The 25,913-nt window shown below is 34.4% G+C and overlaps 3 protein-coding genes across 3 annotated transcripts in view; 2 read left to right on the forward strand and 1 right to left on the reverse strand.

Moving 5' to 3' along the window:
• The window catches only part of LOC128924111 (uncharacterized), a 521,511-nt gene that overhangs the window by 215,268 nt on the left and 280,330 nt on the right, over positions 1–25,913 (forward strand). The gene's annotated exons all lie outside the window — the stretch shown is intronic.
• LOC128919777 (trypsin-like) lies at positions 1,288–1,965 on the reverse strand. Its single transcript, XM_054225430.1, has one exon. It carries the CDS (start codon positions 1,963–1,965, stop codon positions 1,288–1,290), a length of 678 nt encoding a protein of 225 aa, XP_054081405.1.
• On the forward strand, positions 13,518–24,948 carry LOC105220098 (serine protease 7). Its single transcript, XM_054235898.1, has 6 exons — positions 13,518–13,535; positions 13,705–14,011; positions 20,372–20,773; positions 21,015–21,123; positions 23,737–24,023; positions 24,381–24,948. The coding sequence occupies exons 2-6, from the start codon at positions 13,909–13,911 to the stop codon at positions 24,683–24,685; spliced, it is 1,206 nt and encodes a 401-aa protein (XP_054091873.1). The 5' UTR covers positions 13,518–13,535; positions 13,705–13,908; the 3' UTR covers positions 24,686–24,948.

Genomic DNA, 25,913 nt, shown 5'->3' on the forward strand with positions numbered 1-25,913 from the left:
AAACTTGATGTTTGGGCGAAGCATGATTTGAAGCAAAAAAACCTACTGGACCGAATCAACGTCTGCGATATGCTGCTGGAACGGAACGAACTCGACCCATTTTTGAAGCGGATGGTGACTGGCGACGAAAAATGGATCTCATACGACAATATCAAGCGAAAACGGTCGTGGTTGAAGAACGGTGAATCGTCCTAAACAGTGGCCAAGCCGGGATTGACGGCCAGGAAAGTTTTGCTGCGTGTTTGGTGGAATTGGAAGAGAATCATCCACTATGAGCTACTATCGCACCCACAATATATCCCGGACATAGCGTCAAGTGATTACTACATGTTCCTGTCCATGGCGAACGCCCTTGGTGGTGTAAAGTTGAGCTCAAAAGAGGGCTGTGAAAATTGGCTGTCCAGGTTCTTCGCAAATAAGGAGGGGAGTTTCGGCGAGTTGGGTATTATGAAGTTGCCGTCTAAATGGAAACAGATTATAGAACGAAACGGCGCATATTTGAACTAAATACGATCACTTTAACAATTCTTATAAAGCATTGAATAAAGAGCAAAAAAGCTGAAGAGATATAATAGCCAACCTAATATTTTACTACCTATTTATTTTATTATAATTAGAATATTCTCTATTAATTTTATTAAGACATCTATTCAGATGGTCCTATTCAACCAAAAGGACGACGTTTATCATATAAATATTATGATAATTAAATAAATATCTTAGATATTTATCGATATGGTTTAGTTTGTAGTTCATTCCTTTTGTCTGACATTAAGTTTAATGTCCCATTGCGTTCATCTAGGTAGCTTAGACAATTACTTTTAAAATCTTCTAGAACAAATTTTGAGATAAACGAACCATTCCGCCGAATATGTCATGATTTTAATTCTCATTCCAGCACAATTGAACCATCTGACTCAATCTTTAGCCACTAAAAAACTATTTTGTCTTCTCTTAATAAGTAATATTCAGAAATGTTTAACTTTTTGTTTTTATAAATTTTAAATCTCAGCTCTTGTAATGTTTCTTTCTGCAGCTAAGCAGTTTGAGAACTGGACGCTTAAAAACTCTTGCCTTTCTAGACTCGGAAAATTCGGCACGATTGCGGGCTGCGCCCCACACGTCGTTTGGCGGGAGAAGGGTAATCGTTTGGGTTTATAATATTGACCGTAATTTGTAAAAAAATGCGAAACCGTTACATCAGACACTCCGAATAAAGTAATGAATTATATCAAATTAAACCTTTATTTTTATTTTTTCCAAATCAACAAAAACCATTTACTTAATTTATTGCTCCAACTTTTTAAGGGCACTATCGATCCATGAGCGTAGAGATGGTACATCGGTGAAGACAGCTGATTTGCCGTTGGTGCCACAACCACCCCATGAAGTCAAACCAACCAGCTTGTTATTAGATACTACGGGGTTGCCGAAACGTGGAACACAAGACTTGTTGTTTTTCACCAGACCACATACCATAGTATTATATATTTCATCTTCACTCCAGCCATACTCTCCGGAAGCGCAATCGCTAGTGCTTACGAGTTCAACATCGACACTGCCGATCTTGTGATTGGCACCCCAACTATAGGCTACACCGCTGGCACCGGTTTTTGGTTGTTGTTCAGCCACTTCAATGACATTAGCATTCGCTGGTTCTGCCAATCTCAAAAGGCCAATATTATCTTCCATGGTAACGAAATCGAATCTCGGATTGAAAGTGTAAGATGTAAGTTTAATGATCTGAGCGCCATCGTTCACAGAAACCACCAATCTCTCAGGGTTGTAGAAAGCCAAACACTGTGCTGTGGTCAGGACGAATCTCTCATCGATCAGCACACCACCGCAGATGATTGCGCCATCATCGTCTCCTTGAACCGAAACGACATAGGAAGGTGCTGGTACAACGGAGGCGTACGACGAAGCGATCGCCAACAAGAAACTGCAAACGAGTAGTTGATTCATCTTGCTATAAATGTAGGCAAACAATTTCGTATCTTCTGATAAAATTATTTCGTATGTTTTACTCAAAGCAAAGCTTTCAACTGTGCTCTGTGTTAATTTTTCAGGTGCTTATATACTTAACGAAGTTGCGGGTTGCCTATTAAGAAGTATCACTTGAGTACGTTTAATTAATGTTGAGGGAGTTATCTATTGATAGACGCGTTAATCATTAGCGATATGATAACTTCATTAGATTGCTTTTGATATTCGCCTATAAGTCTATGATCTGCTAGTATCGTATTGGTTTGGAAAGTTTTGTATTTTGTTTTGTTTGTATATAAACAGTTGTTCTGAGCATTGCGCGTGGGTTTTAAAGTTATTGAATCACCATTATCGTTGCGATAAGTTTTGTGGTAGGGCACTTATATAATTCTTTTGTTTTTTAGCGGAAAATTATTGAGAGATTACTAATACTTTCTACTTTGTAATCTGATTATACTACATTGTCTATACAGTAGCAGGGAAAAAAATTGGTAAAAGTAGAAAAATATAAGGTTTTAAAATAAAAACATTCAAGAACTGCTTGAATTGTAAAAAAAGATGAAAACAATAAATTATATCCCGAAGTATATCATTCAAATTAAGGGTTCGATTTTTTTTTGCTATTAAGTCTGAGATTTCGACAATTGTCTTTTTTTTGGCGAATTTAAAAGCCCATAGTGTTTTCTTTCCACTGTTCAAGTTCATATTATTCTTGTTGTCTACTGTTTAAACTAGTTTTTCCTTACATTGGAATTAGTTATAGGCAGTTTTTGTGTTTGTAAATTAAAAATTTGTGGAATTCCGCTTATAAACAAATTGGTAATTTCACTTTATTTTACTTTACTATTTTATGTACAGTTTTAGCCGGAAATGTAATTTTAGCGTAAGATTACTTGTCAGATAATTTGTGAAGACTGGTTTGGTTTTTAAGGTACTGTATATGTATTTAAATCTTTTTATTTTATGTATTCTCCTGCATAAATATCAAATATTCATATAAATTATTATGTATATATATTTTTTTCATATAATTTTTTTATATACTGCAGATTTACCATTATTTTAGCTTATCTTTCCAACTAGTATGAACCCCAAAACACTCAGCTTACTATTCCCTTTCCAAAATTACTCAATATCCCTACTGTTTCTTCGAATACTTCACAAAAATTAAATGATTTGTTTTTTCATCTTCTCTTTGTTTAATTATTACAAAACATTATTTTATTTGGGAGAAACACAAGTACTTTTGCGAAGTAATATGTCTTCATTTTCTATAAGTATGTATGCGGACTCGTTGTTTGGATTCAACCTGTCATGTGGCATTTATTGCAATGACACACGGTTGGCTGCTCTTTACCTACAGCCAATGTGTAGCGAAGTCTATAAATACATATACAAGTACAACTCTACATTGACAACGCATGAACTATAAGTAATGCACACACATATTAAACATATACAGCCACTTAGGGGTAATGATGCCAAATTGCTTTTCGACTGCAAGTGTAAGTGCAACGAAGCGCAGTATACATACTATACAGTTTTTGGACGGTTACAAAATGTTTGCTTTAATTTAAATGTTAACTCTACAACAGCGAAGTGAACAGCTGGCTGAAACGAAGAAGTTGTTATGTTTCATATTAATAAGAACACATCATTCATAGTGATATCAATATTTCGTGGGAGTGTAAGCTGTACACTCTTGTAGAAGATTGTACCTTCTCTATTTAGCTCTGCAGCTCGTATTATTTTTTCCAGCAATAGATTGAAGAAGTCGCACGATAGTGAGTCACCCTGTCTAAATCCTCGTTTGGTATCGAACGGCTCGGAGAGGCATGGGGATGAGAATTGGCACCTTAATAGACTCCATTAACATCTTAAATGTCATAATTGAGTCAAATAATATGTTCTATAGACTCAAATAATATCTTAGTTGACTAAATTAATAAAGTAGTAAATACATTTAATAACATCTTTAACTATGTATAATAAATTGAGAATTTGGATGATGGCGTCGAATTTTTGATAAAAATTAGACTATGTCAGTACGTATCGTTCTAAAGCAAAAATCATTTATTTGCAAAATTAAAGTTGTAACTTTTTCCACTTTGTAATGTTTTTTTACATATTATTGTAATTAATAAGTATTTTTGTTATTAACAAGAAATAAATGTGAAATAAATGTGACTTTATGCGGGATTTGTTTAAGTGCCTTTCCCGCTTAAGTGTCTCAAAAGTCTTGCATGTTAAGAAGGGGTACTTTAGCGGGGATTACTGTATATATATACAATTTTTTTTAAATTAAGACCAACAACAAAAGATATATAATAAATTTTTATGGTGACCTCTCAAGCTCAAGTTTTTTGACTACCTTGTAGATAAATTTACGTTGGCTTTTACTGATCCATTTTGGCTAATCTACATAAAATCAGAAATCAAAAGAACGTAACTTTCAAAGTTGAAGATCAAAACGAAAACAGAACTAACGTTTATTAATAAAAGTTACTTTAACTGCTATCTACAACATTCAATTTCAGAATTGCACAGCTATAAAACGTAACCATTTTAATGAAACAACATTTCATTGTAAATACATACATAAATAAATTCAGGAATCTTTTGAAATTTTCAAATAAATACAGTTGTCGGCGTGCATGTGTGCGACACTTGAATGTGTGACAATTTAGTTTTGTCGCGTTACAACTCATATGAACTTTTAAGGTGGAGTGGCATATCTAAGGCTAGATGGCTACACGCAGTCTTGCTGCACACATTGAGTACTGACATGCACTTGTACATAGACAAATATATATGTATGTGGTTGTGTCACCGCTAGTACATTAACATGCAAAGTGTCGTGAAGCACATAAATTACATGTAACATTTTAACAAATTATACTTGCAAAGTTGCCACTATGCCACGCTACCGCATAGACGCACAACAAACTCAAAGGACTTTGTAAGGGATATTGCAATTGCCGAATTGCAAAACCGAAATGTCAAGTAAAACGAAAAACAGACGAAGAGAAGCAGCATTGGAGAGGACTGCAGTGAAAGTAGTTGATATTCTAAGAAGCTGTATTGCGGCACAGATGACACAGCGTAACGCTAGTGCGCTTAAAATACCCAAAAATTGTCAGTTGGTTGAAACACAAGTGCATACGAAGAGTAACGCAATATAATACAAACATATGTATATATGTATATATATATATATATATATGCATATGTTATACTACAGTCTGATGTGTCTATAAAATATAGGAGTATATATACCGCAGATAGCAAATGAAATAACAGCCGGTGTTCTCAAGTTGAAATTGTATTTATGTATGTATATGAGCGAGTAATTTGCAATTGTATCATATTTTGTTGTTGTTGTTGTTGTTGCATACTCTGACAAATTAACTTTTCCGCAAAATTGCACATTGCAAACAGTGTCAACCGAATTTAACTATTTTCGCAACATATTTCTTCCTTCTGCATCAACTTTCGCTCTCGCTCCGCATGAAGGGTGTCCTTTTTAGAGATGTATAATTATACATATACGAAAAATACAAAATTTACGAAAGTGAGCGCTGAGATAAGCGAATAGCGGATAACGGGACCTCTTATGTGTACACCGGAAATTATATAATCATTCATGACATCTCGCTATATTATAAACTGGCGCGTGTTTGCCAGATCATTTCCGCGTCTGCTCATGACAGCGCTCAAAGAAGTTTTTTTTTATAACCAAGCGAGTACAATGGGAGGGAATGGCGTAATATTAAGTATATGGGAGCTAGAGGATGTTATGATTTTCTCTTATTTTAGGACGGAGTCATATTATTACAAGCAAAATATTCCCTCTGAATTTCTTAAAAATCTGAGAGACTTACCTATATTTTTGGTAAACAATTTTTTATGATGTCCTCATATTCGATATATGGGGCCTTGAATATTTATGGTCCGATTTTTAGAAGGGCGATGTCACACTATAAATTCAGTATTTGTGCAAAGTTCCGATATCTTCACTTGTGCTTACTTTATATATTGTAAAGTAAACGATTCAGATCGAGTTAGAAGTATTGTATATGGGAAGTAGGCGTGATTGTGAACCGATTTGAACCATTTTTATACTCTCGCAACAAAATTTGCTAAAGAGAGTATTATAGTTTTGTTCACATAACGGTTGTTTGTAACACCCAAAACTAAACGAGTTAGATATAGGGTTATATATACCAAAGTGATCAGGGTGACGAGTAAAGTTCAAATCCGGATGTCTGTCTGTCCGTCCGTCCGTCTGTGCAAGCTGTAACTTGTAGGAAGGTTGCTTTCGAAAATGAGCAAAATCGGATTACTGCCACGCCCACAAAATGGCGAAAACCGAAAATACATAAAGTGCCATAACTAAGCCATAAATAAAGCTATGGAAATAAAATTTGGTATGAAGGATCGCACTATGAAGGGTCATATTTGGATGTATTTTTTTGGGGAAGTGGGCGTGGCCCCGCCCCTACTAAGCTTTTTGTACATATCTCGCAAACTAATAGAGCTATATAAACCAAACTTTCTGCAGTCGTTTTTTAGCCACTTCCTTATACAGTCCAAAAATGAAAGAAATCGGATCAAAACCACGCCCACCTCCCATACAAAGGTTAGGTTGAAAATTACTAAAAGTGGGTTAACTCACTAACGAAAAACGTCAGAAACACTAAATTTCACATAAGAAATGACAGGTAAAAGATGCACTCAGATTTTTTTACAAAATGGAAAATGAGCGTGGCGTCGCCCACTTTTGGGTCAAAAACTATATCTCAGGAACTACTCGACCGATTTCAATGAAACTTGTTATGTAATAGTTTCCTTACATACCAATGATATGTTGTGAAAATAGGTCAAATCGCTTCACAACCACGCCTACTTCCTATATACCAAAACTTTGAAGACAATCTGAATCGTTTACTTTACAATATATAATATATAATATATAAAGTAAGAACTAGTGAAGATATCGGTGCAGAACTTTGCACAAATACTGCGTTTATAGTGTGGCAGCCCCATTCTAAAAATCGCCGAAATCGGACCATATGTACGTTTTTAAGGCCCCATATATCGAACACGAGGACCTCGGTGCTTCTAAACTAATATTATGGTTTCCAACTTTCAATGGACTTTATACAATATATATATAATATAAATAGAGTTAAATAAATAAATTGCGAGAGTATAAAATGTTCGGTTACACCCGAATTTAGCCCTTCCTTACTTGTTATAATATATCATTGTAAAGCAAAGAAAATATTATGAACCGAATTATATTGAAATTGGTCCAGTAGTTTCGGCGATATTGTTTTTTGTTTTTATCAGTGGGCGGAGCCGCGCCCATTTAAAATATTGTATACCATTTTTAAAGCAGCTCTTCTTTACCATCTTCATAATGAAATTTAAGGTTTGATGGTGGTTTTCCTTACTAAATTAAAGCATTTTTAGTAGTTTTCAACATATTTTCCATATTCTTGTATGAGGTGTGAGCGTGGTTATAATCCGATTTCCTCCATTTTTAGGCCATATATGTAAGTGCCTGAAGGAAACGACTCCTGAGAGTTTCGTTGATATAGCTTTAGTAGTTTACAAGATATATACAAAAAACCTGGAAGGGGCGGGTAAGGGTAAATTTCCATCAAGATATCTCAATTTTTACTCAAGTAACAGCTTGCGCGGCACTAGGAGTTTTCGAGAGAAAGGTTTTGCGGAAGATTTACGGTCCCTTAAACATTGGCAACGGCGAATACCGCAGAAGATGGAATGATGAGCTGTATGTGTTGTTCGACGACATAGACATAGTCCAGCGAATAAAAAGACAGCGGCTACGCTGGCTGGGTCATGTTGTTCGAATGGATGAAAGTGCCCCAGCTCTGAAAGTTTTCGATGCAGTACCCGCTGGTGGAAGCCGAGGAAGAGGGAGACCTCCACTCCGATGGAAGGACCAGGTGGAGAAGGACCTGTCTTCACTTGGTATTACCAATTGGCGCCAAACCGCCAAAAGGAGAGATGCGTGGCGCACTGTTGTGGACTCGGCTATAACCGCGTAAGCGGTTTCTACGCCAGTTAAGAAGAAGAAGAACAGCTTGCGCGGACGAGCAGACATACAGACGGATTTCAACTCTATTCGTCACCATGATTACTTTGTTATATATAACCCTATATCTAACTCGTTTAGTTTTAGGACTTACAAACAACCGTTAAGTGAACAAAACCGATTAGCAACTTTGTTGCGAGAGTATACAAATTTTAGACATTTTGTTCTCGAATAGAGTTTCGAACATATGACAACTGAACTATTCAGTATTTGAAGGTCATACTGCCGATCCGATTTTACACTACTTTTTTTCATAGGAAGCGAAGTTTAATAAATTTCCAAGATTTTAAAGATTACTCTGACATAATGTTCATTGTGTCAATAAATGTCAAAAAGTAAGGTATTTATTTTGAAAGCAGATTCGAAAGCTAACTTTATAATACGTTTTAAAGAGTTCTAGAAAAACACCCTACAAATATATGATATATTGTAAAGATTTGTAGATATATCTATATATGTATATAAAATATTTCATTTTAATTTTTTGATTGTAGTACTAGTGCTGCAGAAATATTTATGGCCGCAATTAGCAGCGCCACAAACACAGTACAAACACTTAAAGCGAATATACTATTTATATAGTGGAAACTTATTCCGTAAGTAGGTAGACCGGCATTAACATTGTGCACCCTGCTAAGTGTAGTTTAATGGGAAATAACATTCGTTTTCATTCCATTTGAAAATTTTGTTTAAATGTTAATGACTCGCCGAAAAGTTTTCGCACGCGCTTTCCACACGCTCAGCAAGCGCAGAGACTTGCAAGTCTCCTCGAATCCTTTTTAGTGGCCATATTTTGTGTTTTTACGATTGTGTGTGCACTGACCTTTGGTAAGAGCAACGGCAGCCGACGAACGGCGAACGCTTTTGCCAAATGGTTTGTACTCAAAGTGAATGGCTACGGAAATGGCAACAGCTGTGGCTGGCACTGAAGTAGTGGCTGCAGTAAGGTGAGTTGCCAAGTTGCATAGAACTTTGTGAAAATAAAGCATCAACTCGAGTTTAGGCAATCAGTTGCTCGGTTCGTTTGTGTAAAGTTACTTTCGTGAAAGTTGTTTAATTTACTTAGTGGGGAAAATAAAAGGGGAACAAAATCAATTCAGTTTCAATTGAAATTACTCAGTTTTTAGCGACGTTTAGTTATGTAAGTAGAAGTGTAGCAAAGTTGATGATGATGTAATGCTATAAGCTGATAGTCGTGAATTTTTAATTTATTGTTTCTAACCATTGAGCGTCCAGTTAAGAATGAAGTTGAAGCGAACAGAAATATGAAGAAACAAGAATTTGCTTGTCTGCAAAAGCGTTTTGTGTAAATTATGGACTCTAGTGTGAAATGACATAGCATAAAGATTTCAATATACGCTTTTACAGACAAAAATGACAAAAAAAATGCAGTAACTTAAGCTCGTAAAACAATTTTTGGCATCCACCCAACGTCGCATATATAATCTCATGCTATGGTTGATATAGATTAGGGACCAGACTACCGCGAGCTTTTGTGTATACAGAAACAATCAAGAAGGACCTATATGTTTGAGGTTATGAATCGAGACGATTGGCTGAAAATTACTATTTCATATAAATTTAATTTTTTTAAATATAATCTCTCAACACTGAGCAATTCCCAGAACAATGGCAATCGCAATTGTTGAAGTCAATTTGCATTGCCTGCAATGCGCCACATAACGGCATACAATTACCTCGTGCATTCGTCTAATTGGCCAATGAACTGCGCGCTGGAATTTCAAGCAGCTAATTAAATTTATTTACAATTTGCTTGTAACATTGTGTAACATCTGTCTTGCTGACTGCCAACTAACTGCTATGAAATTTCCATGTCTGAGAACTGCGAGAGCATTTTGTTAATGAATTACAATATTTGGAGGCAGACGCAAACATATTTCAACTGTCAATGGGTAAACTTTAAATATGTCTTCTTAAAGAGCAGTTTATTTCGAATTACATTCATTAAAGTCATTAGCTGATTGCTAGATGCGAGCGCAAAGAGAGTGTTAGTAATCAAGTTGTATTTTACACCTTATTATTATAGTTTTGTGCTTGCTAAAAATAGTTTACGTGACGTGTGAGTGTAAATTACGTTTGAATTTCCTAAGATCGGAGTGTAAATTTTGCAACAAAATGTGGTAATTTCTCAATCAACAAATATAAAATATATGGTGAATTTTGCTCTGCTTACTAATTGAAGGTAAATTGAAAATTAAGTTATTAACATAGCAATAAATAACATTTTATGATATCCGCAATGGAATCTAAAACGAATTAATCTCACTGTATTATTAAACTGATATTTTTTTAAAGCTCCTTAAAAGAAAGTGCAGTCATTCTAAAATGTTAGAGTATATTATTGTTGTTCTTTTTTTATAAATAATGGTCCGCTAGATGACTATGTTCTTAAAGTTTTGTAAGTTTTTTTGCAGATTTTGATTTTGAGAGAGTAATTATGATTATGATATTAAGCGTTTTCGTTTGGAAAGTGTCAAATACTATATTACACAACGTATTTGTTGACTAGATTTAAAGTTAAGATGTACATAGTAATGATAGGTATTATCTCATTACCCTAGCAACAGAGTTACTATTTCCGGATTTCAGATCACTGCTTTCAATGAATTTTATTCTTGTGCTATAATTTGCACTTTATTTGGAACACGCTCTTTCAGAATAAGAGTTATTCATTTACGAGCCTACTTGCGAAAATATATTTGCTACAAGCATTACGTTGTGCTTATCATATACTGTTGCGACTGTTTTTAAAACATTATTATAAATAAGTATCAAAACAGTATCAATCTATGAATACTTATAAATAAAATTATATATACTGACATAAATAGTGCTGGCATTGATAGAGTGCTTCTTGGAAGGAATAACTTTTCAATAAAAATAGTTGGATTCTCTATAAGGTTATTTTTATACTCTCGGAACAAAGTTGCGAAGAGAGTATTATAGTTTTGTTCACATAACGGTTGTTTGTAGCACCCAAAACTAAACGAGTTAGATATAGGGTAATATCATCTCCGTCCATCTGTGCAAGCTGTAACTTGAGTAAAAATTGAGATATTTTGATGAAGTTTGGTACACTTGTTTCTTGGCACCATAGGAAGGTTGCTCTCGAAGATGGGCAAAATCGGACCTCCGCCACGCCCACAAAATGGCGAAACCCGAAAACACTATCAATGAAATTTGGTTTGTAATATTTTCCTTGCACACCAATGATATGTTGTGAAAATAGGCCACATCTGTTCACAACTACGCCTACATCTTATATAGCAGAACTTTGAACAATGTATAAAGTTAGCACTAGTGCACATATCGGAACAGAACTTTGCTATATACTGCATCGCTCTTCTACAAATTTTCGAAATCGGACCATAAGTTTTCAAGGTCCCATATATCGAACATGAAGACCTCAGGGCTTTTAATCATTTTGTTTCTAAATAAAAATATAGGTAAGTCTCTCAGATATTTTGAAGAAATTTGTAGGGAATATTTTTCTTCTAATAAAATGTCTCGTGCCAAAAATGGGTGAAATCGGGTCATAACTACACCTAGCTCTCATATACCCAATATTAGGGTTTCCAACTTGCAATGGATTTTATACCATATACATATATGACGAATATGTGGGTCAAATTGTGTATTATATAATATTAATAAAATTAAATAAATAAATTGCGAGAGTATAAAATGTTCGGTTACACCCGAACTTAGCCCTTCCTTACTTGTTTTTATTTTATTGTTATGATTTCAGATGCATTTTGTGGTATATAGCAAAATAAAATAAACCTTTTCTCTGAAGTATTGATATACATATACTTATGTATATATTAGGGCTCTTAAAATTTTTCGATTAACCTTAGAACCGATAATTCGAATATTCGGTTTGTAACCGTTCGTACGAAAATTAACCGGTTTGTACTAATTGATTAGTCGCAATGTTACGACTATTCGAATAGTCGTTCTACTGCGGTTATTCGAATTGTTATACTGTCACTATTCGAAGCCACTTTATCAGAATCAGAGAGGACGTTCTCCTTTGCTGGAAACATTGTGGCACCACGTAGATGCTGCTTGCAACCAACAAATGTTAACCTTTAAACTTTCTTGTATAAAAAAAGTGTTTTATGAAAAAAACTGATTTAATACATTCGCCCAGTTGAAATGGTTAAAAACTATTCGACAACGAACGGTTAACCGAATAGTCGAAAATAAGCGGTTAATCGAATAATTGATGACTGACGACTATACGAATAGTGCAAACCGAATATTATTATTCAAATAATTAATTAATAAAATAAAATATATTTTTTATTGAATATGATATGTTTGATTTTTAACATTTTTCAATTTTGCATTACAGCTAAAGTCAATAACTTTCTGACAAAAAAAATTATATTGCAAATAATATGCATGAAAAATTATTGCATATGAAATCCTTCATATCATTATGGGTCACAAAGAAACATTGCGCTGAACAAACAGAATATAATAAGCTTTGAAAAGTGTCATTAGCAGCAAGTAACGTTTAGCAACAACTATAAATGCTGCACAGGGAAAACCCCTTAAAATTATTAAAAAAGAGCTTTTGTGCACATGCGTCCACAGGCACAGTCCAAAAATAAAAACAAATCAAAGTTGCTTGTAGTATTATTTTATAGAATACATATATATATATATATACATATATAAATATAATATACATATATATGTATATGTATGTAAGGTAATGTGTGTATGCGAGCACAAAATAGAAGCTGCGTTTAAAGCAATAGCCTGAGCTCATTACAAAATTATCAACATGAGATATGGGTTTTCTACTGAAAAACAAGACGCTGTGTGTTTGTTTCTCCCAGTGTAATCAACAAAATTCAAAACTGGTAATATGTTTTACGAATCTCAGCGCAACTGAGATGAGCGTATAATCCAAAAGAATATGGCTACTATATATGGCTGTATGTATTTATATATGTTTGAATGTGTGTGCATGTGTTTCTTTATGTAAAAGTAAAGGCGAAAGTAAATAATAAGAACGAAAACGCCAGCAAACATGACAAGTTTATCAATCGATAGGTGGGGTGAAGACATTAATAAAAGCAACAAACTGTAGCGGTTTCATCTTGATTACAGTCTTGCTGAGTTGAACACGCTTCGGGTATATAATAAATGTTTGTATGTTTGTATATATACATAGGAGCTTGTATGCATGCACAGTGAATACAAGTCTGTCTTGATTATCACAAGCTGACGCTGGGTCATGTAGATATGTACGTAGTGACTTGTGTTGTCGTCGGGTTCTTTATAGTTGCTCATCGATCGGCCGGTTTTTGTATTAATGCTACACATTTATAATCTCAGCGCTGGCGATCAAGTGCGCTCAGTCGCTGGCGAGACGTTGAAGTAGATTTAGGTGAAGTTCTTTAATATACATATTATGAAAAAAATTGTGTATAATTCTTAATGTAATACATACATATATATAGAAGAAATGTGAAATAAATAACTTTTATTAAAAATTAATAACTGAAATTTCGTGTCAAAAGTGCTTGTAATAAACTGCATTTATTATCGTTTTCTAGTAATTTGCACCGATAATTAAATCATTGTAAGCCGAAAATAATTCGACAAGCAAAAAATTGCTCACGCATACAAACAAACATACAAAAAAGTGAAAACAAAAACATTCAGTGTCGACCCGAAACGTGTTTGCTTGCGTAGAAATAAAAAATACGTTAAAAAACGGTAATACAACAACAATCAAACGGAAATAGCATTCGCTCAATATGCGGTTATTCAATGTGGGAAAATCCGCACAATTTAATATGCCTCAATGGCAATTTTCACTTCTCTTCATCGCTGCGTTATTTTCATCGGCCACCTCACAGGGTAAGTACCTGCAATGCGTATATATCACATACACACTTGCAAATATTTAATCACATACGTATGTATGTCATGCACACATTCGCCGCCATATATTGATACACAAGCTAAGTAAGCACAATTTAAGCGAACATATGTACGACAGCGGTGTGACAATGCCGCCACAGGAGGCAGGCGATAGGCGACAGACGACAGGAAGGCAGGCCGACAAGTGCAACATGCGTATGTTTGCGCGTAAACCACGCTGCGAATGGGAATTGGAGCATTAAACATTCAGTGGCTATTTTAAGCTATCTAGAATAGCCTTAAAGCAAACGAAACAACAACACACAGCCGCTATAAATATGCTGCGTTAGAAGTTGGCCGTATGTGTGTGCCAGCAACAAGTAAAGTAGAGAGGCAGAGGCAGGCTTTAGAGCTGCGTAATTTGGTTTAAATTTTCAAAAAAAAAATTAACAGATTTGCGCACAAATTTACATGTGATAAAAGATGCATTCAACAAATTTGGGTACTTTATTTAATTAACAACATAATAGAACGTTGATAATAATGATAATAATCACTTTCAAGTTCATTTAGTACAAGTATTTTTTTGTACGAAATATTTTTGTAGAGTCATTAACACTACGTTGGCGTAATGACATAAACATATTATTGGGAGTATTTTTGTGTATAGTAGTATACACTCTTTAAGCTCAAACACTGTGAATAATTTGAAAAAATTTATAGTTTTTACTCATTAATGGTATGTTCAGCTGAGGATCTGTATACATGATATTATTCGAAATGTTTTTGAAAGCATATTCATATATTGTGTAAAAAAATTGTGTTTTTATTCATTAACCTTAGTTCACTTGATGTGATAAACTCAAATTAACACTTCTTAGAAGCACAGAGCTTAGTATAGAAAACACTCTTTCGGTATTTATGGAGATATACTTTATTTTAAATCACAATGCAATATTTTGCTTTTTTGAAGGACATTTTTCCTCATTGTTAGCTTTTTTTGAAGTTTACAAATGAACTCTTGAACACCCCAATGCGAATAGTTGACCATAGTTCAATAACACAGTGCTTTAAACTCGAGTTTATGAAACCAACAGTGGATACACTAATATTACTGGAATTGTTATAAGTCAACCCTAATACCCCTGACAGACGGCGTTAATTCGGATTAACTGCTTTAATCGGGGTTAATTCGAGAATTATCTCATTTAACTCCGTTTGCCAACTCCCATTTAATCCTCAAAATTTTAGAGAGTTAGTGGGAGTTTGTGGCAATTTCGTTGACAACATTGTTAAACATGGCCGCTTTTAACCTATTGTGAATGAAAATATGCAATACTCACAGCTGTTTTTTTCAAATAAATATAAACAAAAACATACGCATGCAATGAAATAGCTAATTTTTTCTAAAATGGAAGTTCTAATAATAACGTATTTATATATACTTTTTTAGTAATTTGTGGTTTTGTACTAATTGTGCGGCTACCAACCGCAATTTTTGCTTTCTATCCAAATTTATTTTACCAAAATGGAAATATTATTGCCAATCAGCTGTTATGGGAGTTTATAACTCGCTTTGCTGCCGTCTGTCACCTACATATTTGGAACTGATTAAAAGCGCAGTTTATCCGAATTAACTTTGCCGTCTGTCTAGGCTATAAGCTGCTTCGTTTCGCCATTTTGCTCGCATAATTTGAAGTATTGCATTTAATTCAATACATGAGAATATACCGGTTAATTTGAGTTATACTAGTCGCTATTTCGATTCGCTACTCTACAAGCGATAATACTTCAGTTTCAGATTTTTGATTGTGAAAACAAAAATTAAAATAATATTATAGTTTTCACCAATTTATAGAATTTTATATTTTTTGTCATTTGAACTTTGCTCGAAAATCTATGATAACTGTGAAAGTTAAACCATCGTTTTATGAGAAACACACATATTGTCAGTAAAATTTTCGCCATATATGTAAAAAGTTAAAGATAACAATAGAGCATTATAATTATTACGATCAAGTATCCCGGGAATTCCGGAAAAAGTATAAATTCTCCTACCATTTTTAATAACCGCTATACATTCGCTTATATATTCGTGTGGGTATGTCACCAAAATACAAAACGTTTCATTAATTAAAACAATGCAAATATTTAAACCAAAAAACTTGTGCTTTACTAAGCTTGTGTTATTCATTTATATTTTCACTTGAATTAATTAGAACTGGAATTATTTGGGAATCACGGTAATTAAATTGTGAAATTGTTGTTGTAAAATAAATGGGAATTGCTCAAATGAAATTCTCGTAATGAATATGTTGTTATTTGTGCTGGGAAAAGATTAATTAAGATATACATGTGTAGGTCTAACGAAGAGCAATTCGAAAACAAAATAGAAGCTAATTTATGCATTTTTACGTATTACTTAAATAATATTATTCAAAGAGGAAATGTTAGTTAATACAGCTAAAAAAATAATAGTTTTAACCTCGTACAACACAATTGCAATGTAGTGTGTTTTGATTGATAATTTGTACACATTACGGTCATCTAATTAAAGCTAAAAACTAGAACATCTAATAGCTGTTTCAAGAAATATTGAATTCGCAGCGAATTCGATTAAGATTAAGATACGATAAAGATTTTCGATCGAAAATGTTCATGCAAACATTGATTCCGTCGATAAACTGCTTTACCACAAAGTGAGAACGTAAAACTGTTTTATCGACCTTATCGATAAAGATTTGATAAAGTGTCTGTGATTTTTGCTTGCTTTGTTAAAAAAAAAATTAAAACTGACCTTTAACTATTGTGAAATTTCTTCAAAAAAATATTAAATTCGCCTGAAGCTCTTTGAGAAAATTCTTTGGCTTTTTTTTTGGTTGCAACTTTATAACGCTTTTAAACATCATGAATTTATTTTTATACTCTCGCAACAAAGTTGCTAAAGAGAGTATTATAGTTTTGTTCACATAGCGGTTGGTTGTAAGTCCTAAAACTAAACGAGTTAGATATATGGTTATATACTTATATCAAAATTATCAGCGTGGCGAATAAAGTTTAAATCCGGTCTGCTTGTCCGTCCGTGCAAGCAGTAACTTGAGTAAAAATTGAGATATCTCTATGAAATTTGGAAGACGGTACCATAAGATGGTTAAGTTCGAAGGTGGTCGTAATCGGACCACTACCACGCCCACAAAATGGAAATAACCGACAACATATGGAGTAAAATTTGGTATGAAGGATCGCACTATGAAGGTTCATAGGTGGATGAAATTTTTATGGGGTAGTGAGCGTGGCCCCGCCACCTAATAAGTTTTTTGTACATACCTCGTAAACTACTAAAGTATACAGTTCAGAAATGGAGGAAATCGGATTATAACCACGCTCATCTCCCATACAAAAGTTATTTTGAAAACTACTAAAAATGCTTTAATTCAGTAAGGAAAATCAACCGAAACCTTAAATTTCATTATGAAGATGGTACAGATGGTATGGGTCAAAAACCGAAACTACTCGACCAATTGCAATGAAATTCGGTTCATAATATCTTTCAATGATATGTTGCGAAAATAGTCCAAGTCGGTTCACAAATACCCCTACTTCCCATATACCAGAATTTTGAAGTCGATCTGAATCGTTTACTTTACATGATATAAAGTAAGCAGTAGTGAAGATATCGGAACAGAACTTTGCAAAAATACTGCATTTAAAGAGTGGCATCGCCCTTCCAAAATTCGTCGAAATCGGTCCATAATATGAGGACCTCAGTGCTTCTAATAAATTTTTTACCGAAAATATAAGTTAGTCTCTCAGATATTTTGAAGAAATTCAGAGGAAATATGTTCTTCTAATAATATGTCTACGTGCCAAATATGACTGAAATCGGGTCATAACGTCCCCTATCTGCCATATACTTAACATTAGGGTTTTCAAACTCAGTGGACATAATACCATATATATGCCGTATATGTGAGTCAAATTGTGAAATACAATTTAACCGAATAAATTAACCAAATAAAATTAAATAAATAAATTGCGAGAGTATAAAATGTTCGGTGATACCCGAACTTAACCCTTCCTTACTTGTTGTTAGTCTGTTTTTGTCTCTTGTCTCTAAAATAACCGTTTAAAACATAATTTAGTCCGTCGTCAGTAATTATTTATATAAAAACTTCCAAATGGTTTATTTATTTTACATTTCCCCAATTATTTTCGATACGGTTTCAATGATTCCGACGTAAAATTTTTCAATCGAATCAAACCATTTTTCGATCGAAACGGATTCAATGATTTGGCCCATTAATAGACTAAGACACTTAAACATGTACATAGATAAAAGTGTAGTTTTTTGTAAATGTTTTCTATAAACATTAGAACAGTTTTCACATAAAATTTGCGGTGTTTGTTTATTGTTAGCAACTGTTGTTTTTACTGTTTATTGAGAAAAATTTTAATTTTTTATAATCTTTTTTACGTTTTAAGATCGTCAAGAAAAAACGTTCTGTGAACTCCAAAAATTGTGCAAAGAGTGATCTATAAGTTCTAAGGTACATTGTTTAGGGAAATTTGCCATAATTTCAAGACTATTGTGAGTGAGTGATTTAATCGATTTAAGTTCAAGGACCTATAAAAAATTATATTTGAAAATTTTAATACTAGAGGAAAAGGAACGTGATAATATACTCAATAACAAATTACTTTACCAATTATGGTGCTTAAAATTTATTTTCTTATATCATCAAACAAATAAAACACTATATCTACTAAGTTGTAAAAATCGTAAATTCTATTGCTACACCAATATCAGGTAATACCTTCCACTAATAAGTATAATATTAAACAAAATAATTCGCACATATTTCTATATAAAAGATACAGTTATGCTGAGTTAATGCAATCAATTAAGTATATTTGTAATTACTTTAATATGTTTTTGGCTAAAGTTATATACTTAAAAGAAAATGTATGGAATTATCTGTATTTAATTTCGAAAAATCTTGCGAAATTTATGTCATTATGCTTATACCAGCTCTTCACAATCCTATCGTAAAGCATAATATGTCATAAAATTTCTTTTTAAACTCTTCACATACACAAAACTAATGCCAGTCAAGTAATTAAAGTCTTCTTCTTCCAATTCTTTAGTGCAAATGCAAAATTTTTCTTATAATTAATGCCACTTCGATAGCGCAAATTTCTCACGAAATGTGATTTAGCTCACATTTAGTGTTGCTGAGATAAAATAAAGCAGTTAATACCAACATTTCGGGCAATGACTAGGTGCCTGCTAATCAGAGAAACCGTTAATTTGTGTTTATTGCCCGAAACAAGCTAATTTAGAGCCACACGATCGATATAAATGTCCTGTCATACGCTTTAATGCTCATTTACTAGTACTTTCAATCCGAAAACCCTATTCACTTTTATTCTTCTTTGTTTTACTGATTTTCACTGATTGTATGTACTAATATATATGTATAAATATATGTTGGGATTCTTCAACACACAGAGGCCATGCACCAGCAGCTACTCATAATTCTTCCGTATTTAACTTCAGTATTATCATTACAAGTAATCTTACAACATAAACTTGCGAGTGTAATTGAGTTGAATAAAATGGTTTATTATTCTTGTTGTTGTTGCTAGCTTTGTTAGTGTCGAAGCTGCTGGGTTGGTTGAACGCCCATTAACTGGCTTACTAGTTTGTGTTAGACACTGAGTATCGTTTGGTGTCATCGTCGTCGCACATTTACGCAAATCCCACAGTCGCTGAGTCATTGGCGGCGCGGGCAATGGCAAGCAAATGAAAGCCACAAAACGGGCAACAAATGAGATGTGAATGGAAAAAAGCAAACAATAAACAAAAAAAAAACGAAAAGAGAAGAAAACCGATTTAAGTAAATAACAAAAATATGATACAAACAAAGCCAAAGTTCAATGCAATCAATGCGAATTGGTGCTTTCAGTTGAGTCCATTGCCACTGTCGTACCCACAACGTCAACGACAATTCGTGATGGGAGGGCGTTTGACTCGAGCGTAACGTACAATGTACATTGATGGCATACGGAAGCAGCCTACAGATGCTGTTCCGCTACTAGCGCCCAGCTGCCGCTATCGCCGCCACTGCTGCTGTCGTGATTTTGTTATCTTCGTTTGCTGGCACTCAAATACGATTCGTGCGCGCACCGAAGCATTGTGGGAAATTTTCTCACACTTGCGCAAGTTGCGCTCTCAGTACCTTACTCATCGTAAAATGCTCGCACTCTTTTGTACAGTAATTTCACTCTTTTGTGCTCTTAAATACAAGTACGCTCATTCATTCTCACACAATTCTCTCAACTCTTATACTTTCATAGCACGCTGTCGCAATCCGAATGCCAAATTGGGTTATTGTGTCTCCGTTTACGAATGTCCCAGCCTGCTTGAGGTAGTACAACGCTACAATCTAGCTGCGGCGGATCGTGAGTTCTTGCAGAAATCTCAGTGCGTTAACGGTTATGGACGTTCGCCGTATGTCTGTTGTACGCCCGATAAAGGTTACGCATCGACCAATGATGGCCAAAATCCAGATGTAACAACAACAACGACAACACGTCGCCCAACGTCTGTCAATCCACCATCACCGAGCAATGGCAGAGGTAATGTGCTGCCGGTGCCGCCAGAATGTGGACCAACTTCGTTGAATGATAAAATTTACAATGGCAGAGACACGGCACTGGATCAATATCCATGGATGGTGTTGCTTGAATACACACAGAGTAAGTGTTCATGTATTATGTGCGTACGTAATTTTTTCTGTGCGAAGGGAGGTGTGGGGGGAGGTTTAAGCAACTAACAGCTTTACTGCTGCTGCTGCTGTCGTTGTTTGTTGTTTGTTGTAGATTAAATCGCCGTTATTGATTTGAATTTCAATGTCTTTCAAACTCATTTCGTCTTTCTTGTTTATTTTTGTTCTTGTTTCTTGTTATTCTCGCATTATGCCTATGCATACTTACACAGAGAATGGCGAACCTATACTCAATTGTGGCGGCAGTTTGATAAATCAACGTTATGTGCTGACAGCAGGACACTGTGTTGTGGGAGCTATCGAAACGGAAATTGGCCCACTGTAAGTAGACGTGCTCTGGCATATTTATGGAATATATTACACACTAATCCATACGTACATACATACTTACTAACATATATGCTTACATACACACATACATATGTACAGAAATACATCTTCATATATCCACATTACTGTAGCCATAATTGCATGAACTCATGTTGTAACCACTTAAATATGTTAGTATATAAATCCAGACTTTGTCAACTGATAAGTTTGTGGGCTCAAATAACGGTAATCCTTTTCTGCGGCAATTATATTTTCGAATTATGTGCTCGTATGAGTTCATTCGTGCATTTCTAGTTCGTGGAATTTAGTAAATATTTTGTTAGCTTTTCTCACATGAAATACGCCCCTTTAGGAGATTGCACTTTGCATAAGAAAACTAGTGTAGTATATAAGTAAATGTACCCTTTTTATACGTACATACATATGTATATGTACATATTTATATATAGAATATTTGAATAGTTTTGTTTAGTTGCATAGAGTTTTACTTGGGTTTATCTATAGAAAACCTCGATGATTTTATTACCTTGTGTATGCATAAAGACTTGTTTTTATGCTGATAAATAATCAAGTTAAGGCCAAAAAATAAAATATTCAAATTTTTCCGTGAGAGATATGTATATAAAATCATTGACTTTAAATATTATGACGAAAATGAAGTTTAGAGCTCAGAGAGGTACTACACTTCCTTAGAAATATAATAGCAACAAAAATAATCTATAATATTTGGGTAGTTTCTGCTTCAGATGTGCGTTACTGTCAATTATTTCTAGCTTTGAGTCAATAGAACTCTCACAAGAACGTCACACAGAGTCTGACAAAAGATGTTGCTAAATTGCTAACGTCGTTATAGAAATGTATGGATAGTACTCTGAATCAATAGTCCAACCAAGATAATTGAATTGCTCCAAAATGCTACGACTAAATCACTGAACTCAATGTCAAAACCAATATTCTTCTTCTTGACTGGCGTAGACACCGATTGCGCGGTTATAGTCGAGTCCAAAACTGCGCACCACGCGTCTCTCCTTCCGGCAGTCTGGCGCCAATTGGTTATACCAAGCGAAGCCAGGTCCCTCTCCACCTGCGGTATTCGCCGTTGCCAATGTTTAAGGGACCATACATCCACGCTTCTGCACCTTAAAATATGACGGGAATGATGAGAAACTTGTAGTTAGGTCAAAACCAATATATATACTAAATTTATAGTAGGACAGAATGATTGATTGTTTCAGCTTTTTCATTATGTCATTAAAAGCAACTTCTGTATTTTTTTTTTCTAAACATATAGAGTTCAAGTACTTGCAATGAAACTTCAAATTTTAAATATATCTTTAATGCAGATATATCGTAATACACTAAATACCTTAATCATTAGTTACTCATACGCCATGTCATACAGTAGCTCCGAGTATCAGCGTAAAAATATTAATAAAATGTTAACCCGAAACTATTCTTGTCACAAAATCAGCTTCTCTCGCAGCATACAATTTCATTTGGTATAAATAAATTTTATATATATAAATAATCGAAAACTTTTCCACTTAAACAATAAAGCTACGCTACCAAAAATATTTAGACTGGAAAATGTCGCTATCGCACATAATCGATTTGTGTGATTTGCTAATGGCAAGCATTCAAAGTTATACCATTTAAAGCGCATAATAGATTGGTCCCAAGCTGACACACACACACACACACGAACAGCCATCCCGCTTTTACCATAAATGTGTCTGCATAAAAGCGGATTAAAAAGTTCGTAAACATATCTGTCATGTGTATGTGGGGATTTTGCGCAAATAGTCGTACTATTTTAATGGCTTATAAACATATTTTACTGCAATTTTGTTCTGATTAAATAATTTTCGAACGATAGATCGAAATTGCTGGTTATGACAATGAGTGCTAATCAGCATTACTGAATGAATCCTATGTTGTCTTTATTTCCGCGCTGTTGCTAATTTAATTTAATTTATGCATTGTTCAATTTAATGGAAAATTTGCTCAATTTTAACGCCTATACCTTCTATAAAAATATATATGTCTTTGTACATGAGCAGGTGTTCAAGGCAAAATTTCTTGCTGATTTTGGTATGCATAATGCAGTGAATTATACACATGACTAATTTAAAAAAGTTTTCCGGTTTCAACTGTCGCTAAGTTGGGAATTAATTTGATAAAAATTTAATGTTTTGAAAAAAAAAAAAAAAAAATTATTATTATTATTTAATTTAAATGGTTTATACTTGAGTCTGGATTTCTCCAAATAACTCAGATAATATCCCCGTCAAGTCTTTGAGTTTACAGAAATCCCAATTTATTTGAAAAATAAAGTTAACGGGAACGTGAACCACCCATTACATGCGCAATTATCGAGCATACACACGCCAAGTTCACACATCATTTCGCTAAAACAATATCTTCACTTAAAGTTTATTCAATTTGTATTTAACCTAATTTTATTTCTCGTATTTTTCAATTTACACCAACAACATGTGAACTCGTAAATCCGCAACAAAAAAAACCCACAAACCAATGACGTACGTATATACGTACCGTTGTCAAACCGGAAATTTCGCAATCCACAATTCGCACAATCTGCAGCTCAACGATTCATCTGGGCGAGTATGATATCAGTAAAGAAATCGATTGCATACAACAAGATTGCAACAACAAAGTTGTAAAAATCGGCTATGAACAGGTGATCCCACATCCACAATACCAGCCCAACAACAATAACCGTCATCATGACATCGCGCTGATACGAATGTCTGAGGACGTGACATACTCGGATTTCATTAGGCCAGTTTGCTTGCCGTTGGCCAGCACACGTCAAGCCGTCAATGTGGGTGAGCTGCTCACAGTTGCGGGCTGGGGGCGTACATTATTGGGTAAGTGTGTTGTATTAAGCGTCAGTAAGTATATAAATATGTAGATCGGCGCAAATATGAGTGTGAAGATAGTTGGGTGAAAGTAGTAAATTGAAAAGGAGGCGTATGCTTTTGTTGCCTCGCATGTTGCTGAGACACACTACTGGCTTAACTTCACTCCCAAGGACACATACCCACACAGTGAAATAGTGTTACATCCCATTTTATGTCGTAAATATATATGTATATATCTACATTTTACAGTTATGTATTTTCATTGTTCAATGTGACATCTTTTATAATGTTTGTTTTTCATTTCATGTTTCTCCATCGTTGGACCGTAAATGTATGCTTCTTGTACTCGCTCAATGGTGACAGCGCGCAAGAGTAATGTCAAGCAAGAATTGGCCGTGCCAGTGGTGGATCATGATTCATGCGCGCGTAAATTTTCTTCACGAAATATCAATTTGATTACATCGCAACTCTGTGCGGGCGGTGAGTTCTCCAAGGATAGCTGTGATGGTGATTCCGGCGGTCCGTTGATGCGCCAAAATGCCCAGAATCGCTGGTACCAGGAGGGTGTTGTATCTTTTGGCAATCGTTGCGGTCTTGAGGGCTGGCCGGCAGTATATACGCGTGTTGCCGATTATACAGATTGGATTGCGCAGAGTTTGCGTCCATAGTTGCTGTTTAATGTTCGATACGGATGAGACAAGTAGGCGGCGGAATTACTTTTATCGCGCATGGACTGTGGCTTATAGCGAAGTGTTTTTACTCTTAGTGTCGATTGGTTTTATTTACAGTTTATTGGATTGCCAGTTGTTAATCATACGAATAAAAAAAAATTAAGTAGTAAGTATGTAAATGAAATGTAGATTAATAAAAACGATAAAATAATAATAATAAAAACACAATCAACTACTTATGAAAGATTTCAAATTAATAAGTTCAGAGTTTGGATAGTGGCGAATGTAGGAAAATTGAAAGTTTTGGGGAATAGGCGAGACATTGGTGAATCGCACAAAAACTGGTATCAATCACTTAAACTGGTATAGTTAGAAGGAATATAGTAGCAAGCGGTTATACCACTTTAATTTTACTGGTCAACTGGTCTATTACTGCATTAAAATACATATAATATAATAATAGCAAATTATTATATAATTATTAATGAGTTATCTGTGCTCGACTAGCCAAGAAGCCAAGAATCTTAGAATAACTGGTATAAATGATATAAACTGGCATAATAAAAAAGGAATATAATAAGCAGTGGTGCTTAACTGAAGTATCTACAGGACCCGGATTCGGTTAGAAGCTTCTTCATGTAGAAAATACACTTTGAAACATTCATTTACCTCTCGAAAAGCATTTTTTCATTTGAATTGTGTTAGTGAAGATTTCTGAAGAAGCATCAAACAAAAATTTTCACAAAACATTAAGGTTGACTACATAAAAAGAAATTAATAATCCAAGGAAATTGATTAAGCGGGACCTTTTAATATTTCTAAATATTTTGAAATACCACAAACCACTTGAACAGAATACTTATTTATCTTATCAGTACAATGAATATTAGGCATGTTTTATTTGACCAGCAAATTAAGCTATTAGCTTATTTTGTATGGAAGACTTACTCAACATAATTATGTTGGCATGTCATAAGCTATCATAGCTTGTATGTTGAACTAGAGGCATTGCCAGTTGATCGCGTTTTTTCATTCACAATAGCTAGGTTTTTTCCAAAAGTAGGTGGCAATAGCGGGAAACCCCAAAAAATTAAACAAACCAAAATTTTAAATTCCATCGATGTGCAAAATGGCAAATAATAACTTTATCCATATTTATTTTAACCATCCCGGATCTAATCATGATTGTTGATCCTTAAAAGATCAGAATATTATAGAAAAGCGG

The sequence above is a fragment of the Zeugodacus cucurbitae genome, chromosome 2 (assembly GCF_028554725.1).
Source record: "Zeugodacus cucurbitae isolate PBARC_wt_2022May chromosome 2, idZeuCucr1.2, whole genome shotgun sequence".
Classification (NCBI taxonomy): Eukaryota; Metazoa; Arthropoda; class Insecta; order Diptera; family Tephritidae; genus Zeugodacus; species Zeugodacus cucurbitae.

Excerpts from the sequence above, each read along its gene's own strand:
- LOC128919777 (XM_054225430.1), bottom strand. The coding sequence starts at position 1,965 with ATGAATCAACTACTCGTTTGCAGTTTCTTGTTGGCGATCGCTTCGTCG.
- LOC105220098 (XM_054235898.1), top strand. The coding sequence starts at position 13,909 with ATGCGGTTATTCAATGTGGGAAAATCCGCACAATTTAATATGCCTCAA. Across the intron at positions 20,774-21,014 it reads GTTGCTTGAATACACACAGA|AGAATGGCGAACCTATACTC; the intron begins GTAAGTGTTCAT and ends ATACTTACACAG. Across the intron at positions 24,024-24,380 it reads CTGGGGGCGTACATTATTGG|CGCGCAAGAGTAATGTCAAG; the intron begins GTAAGTGTGTTG and ends CAATGGTGACAG.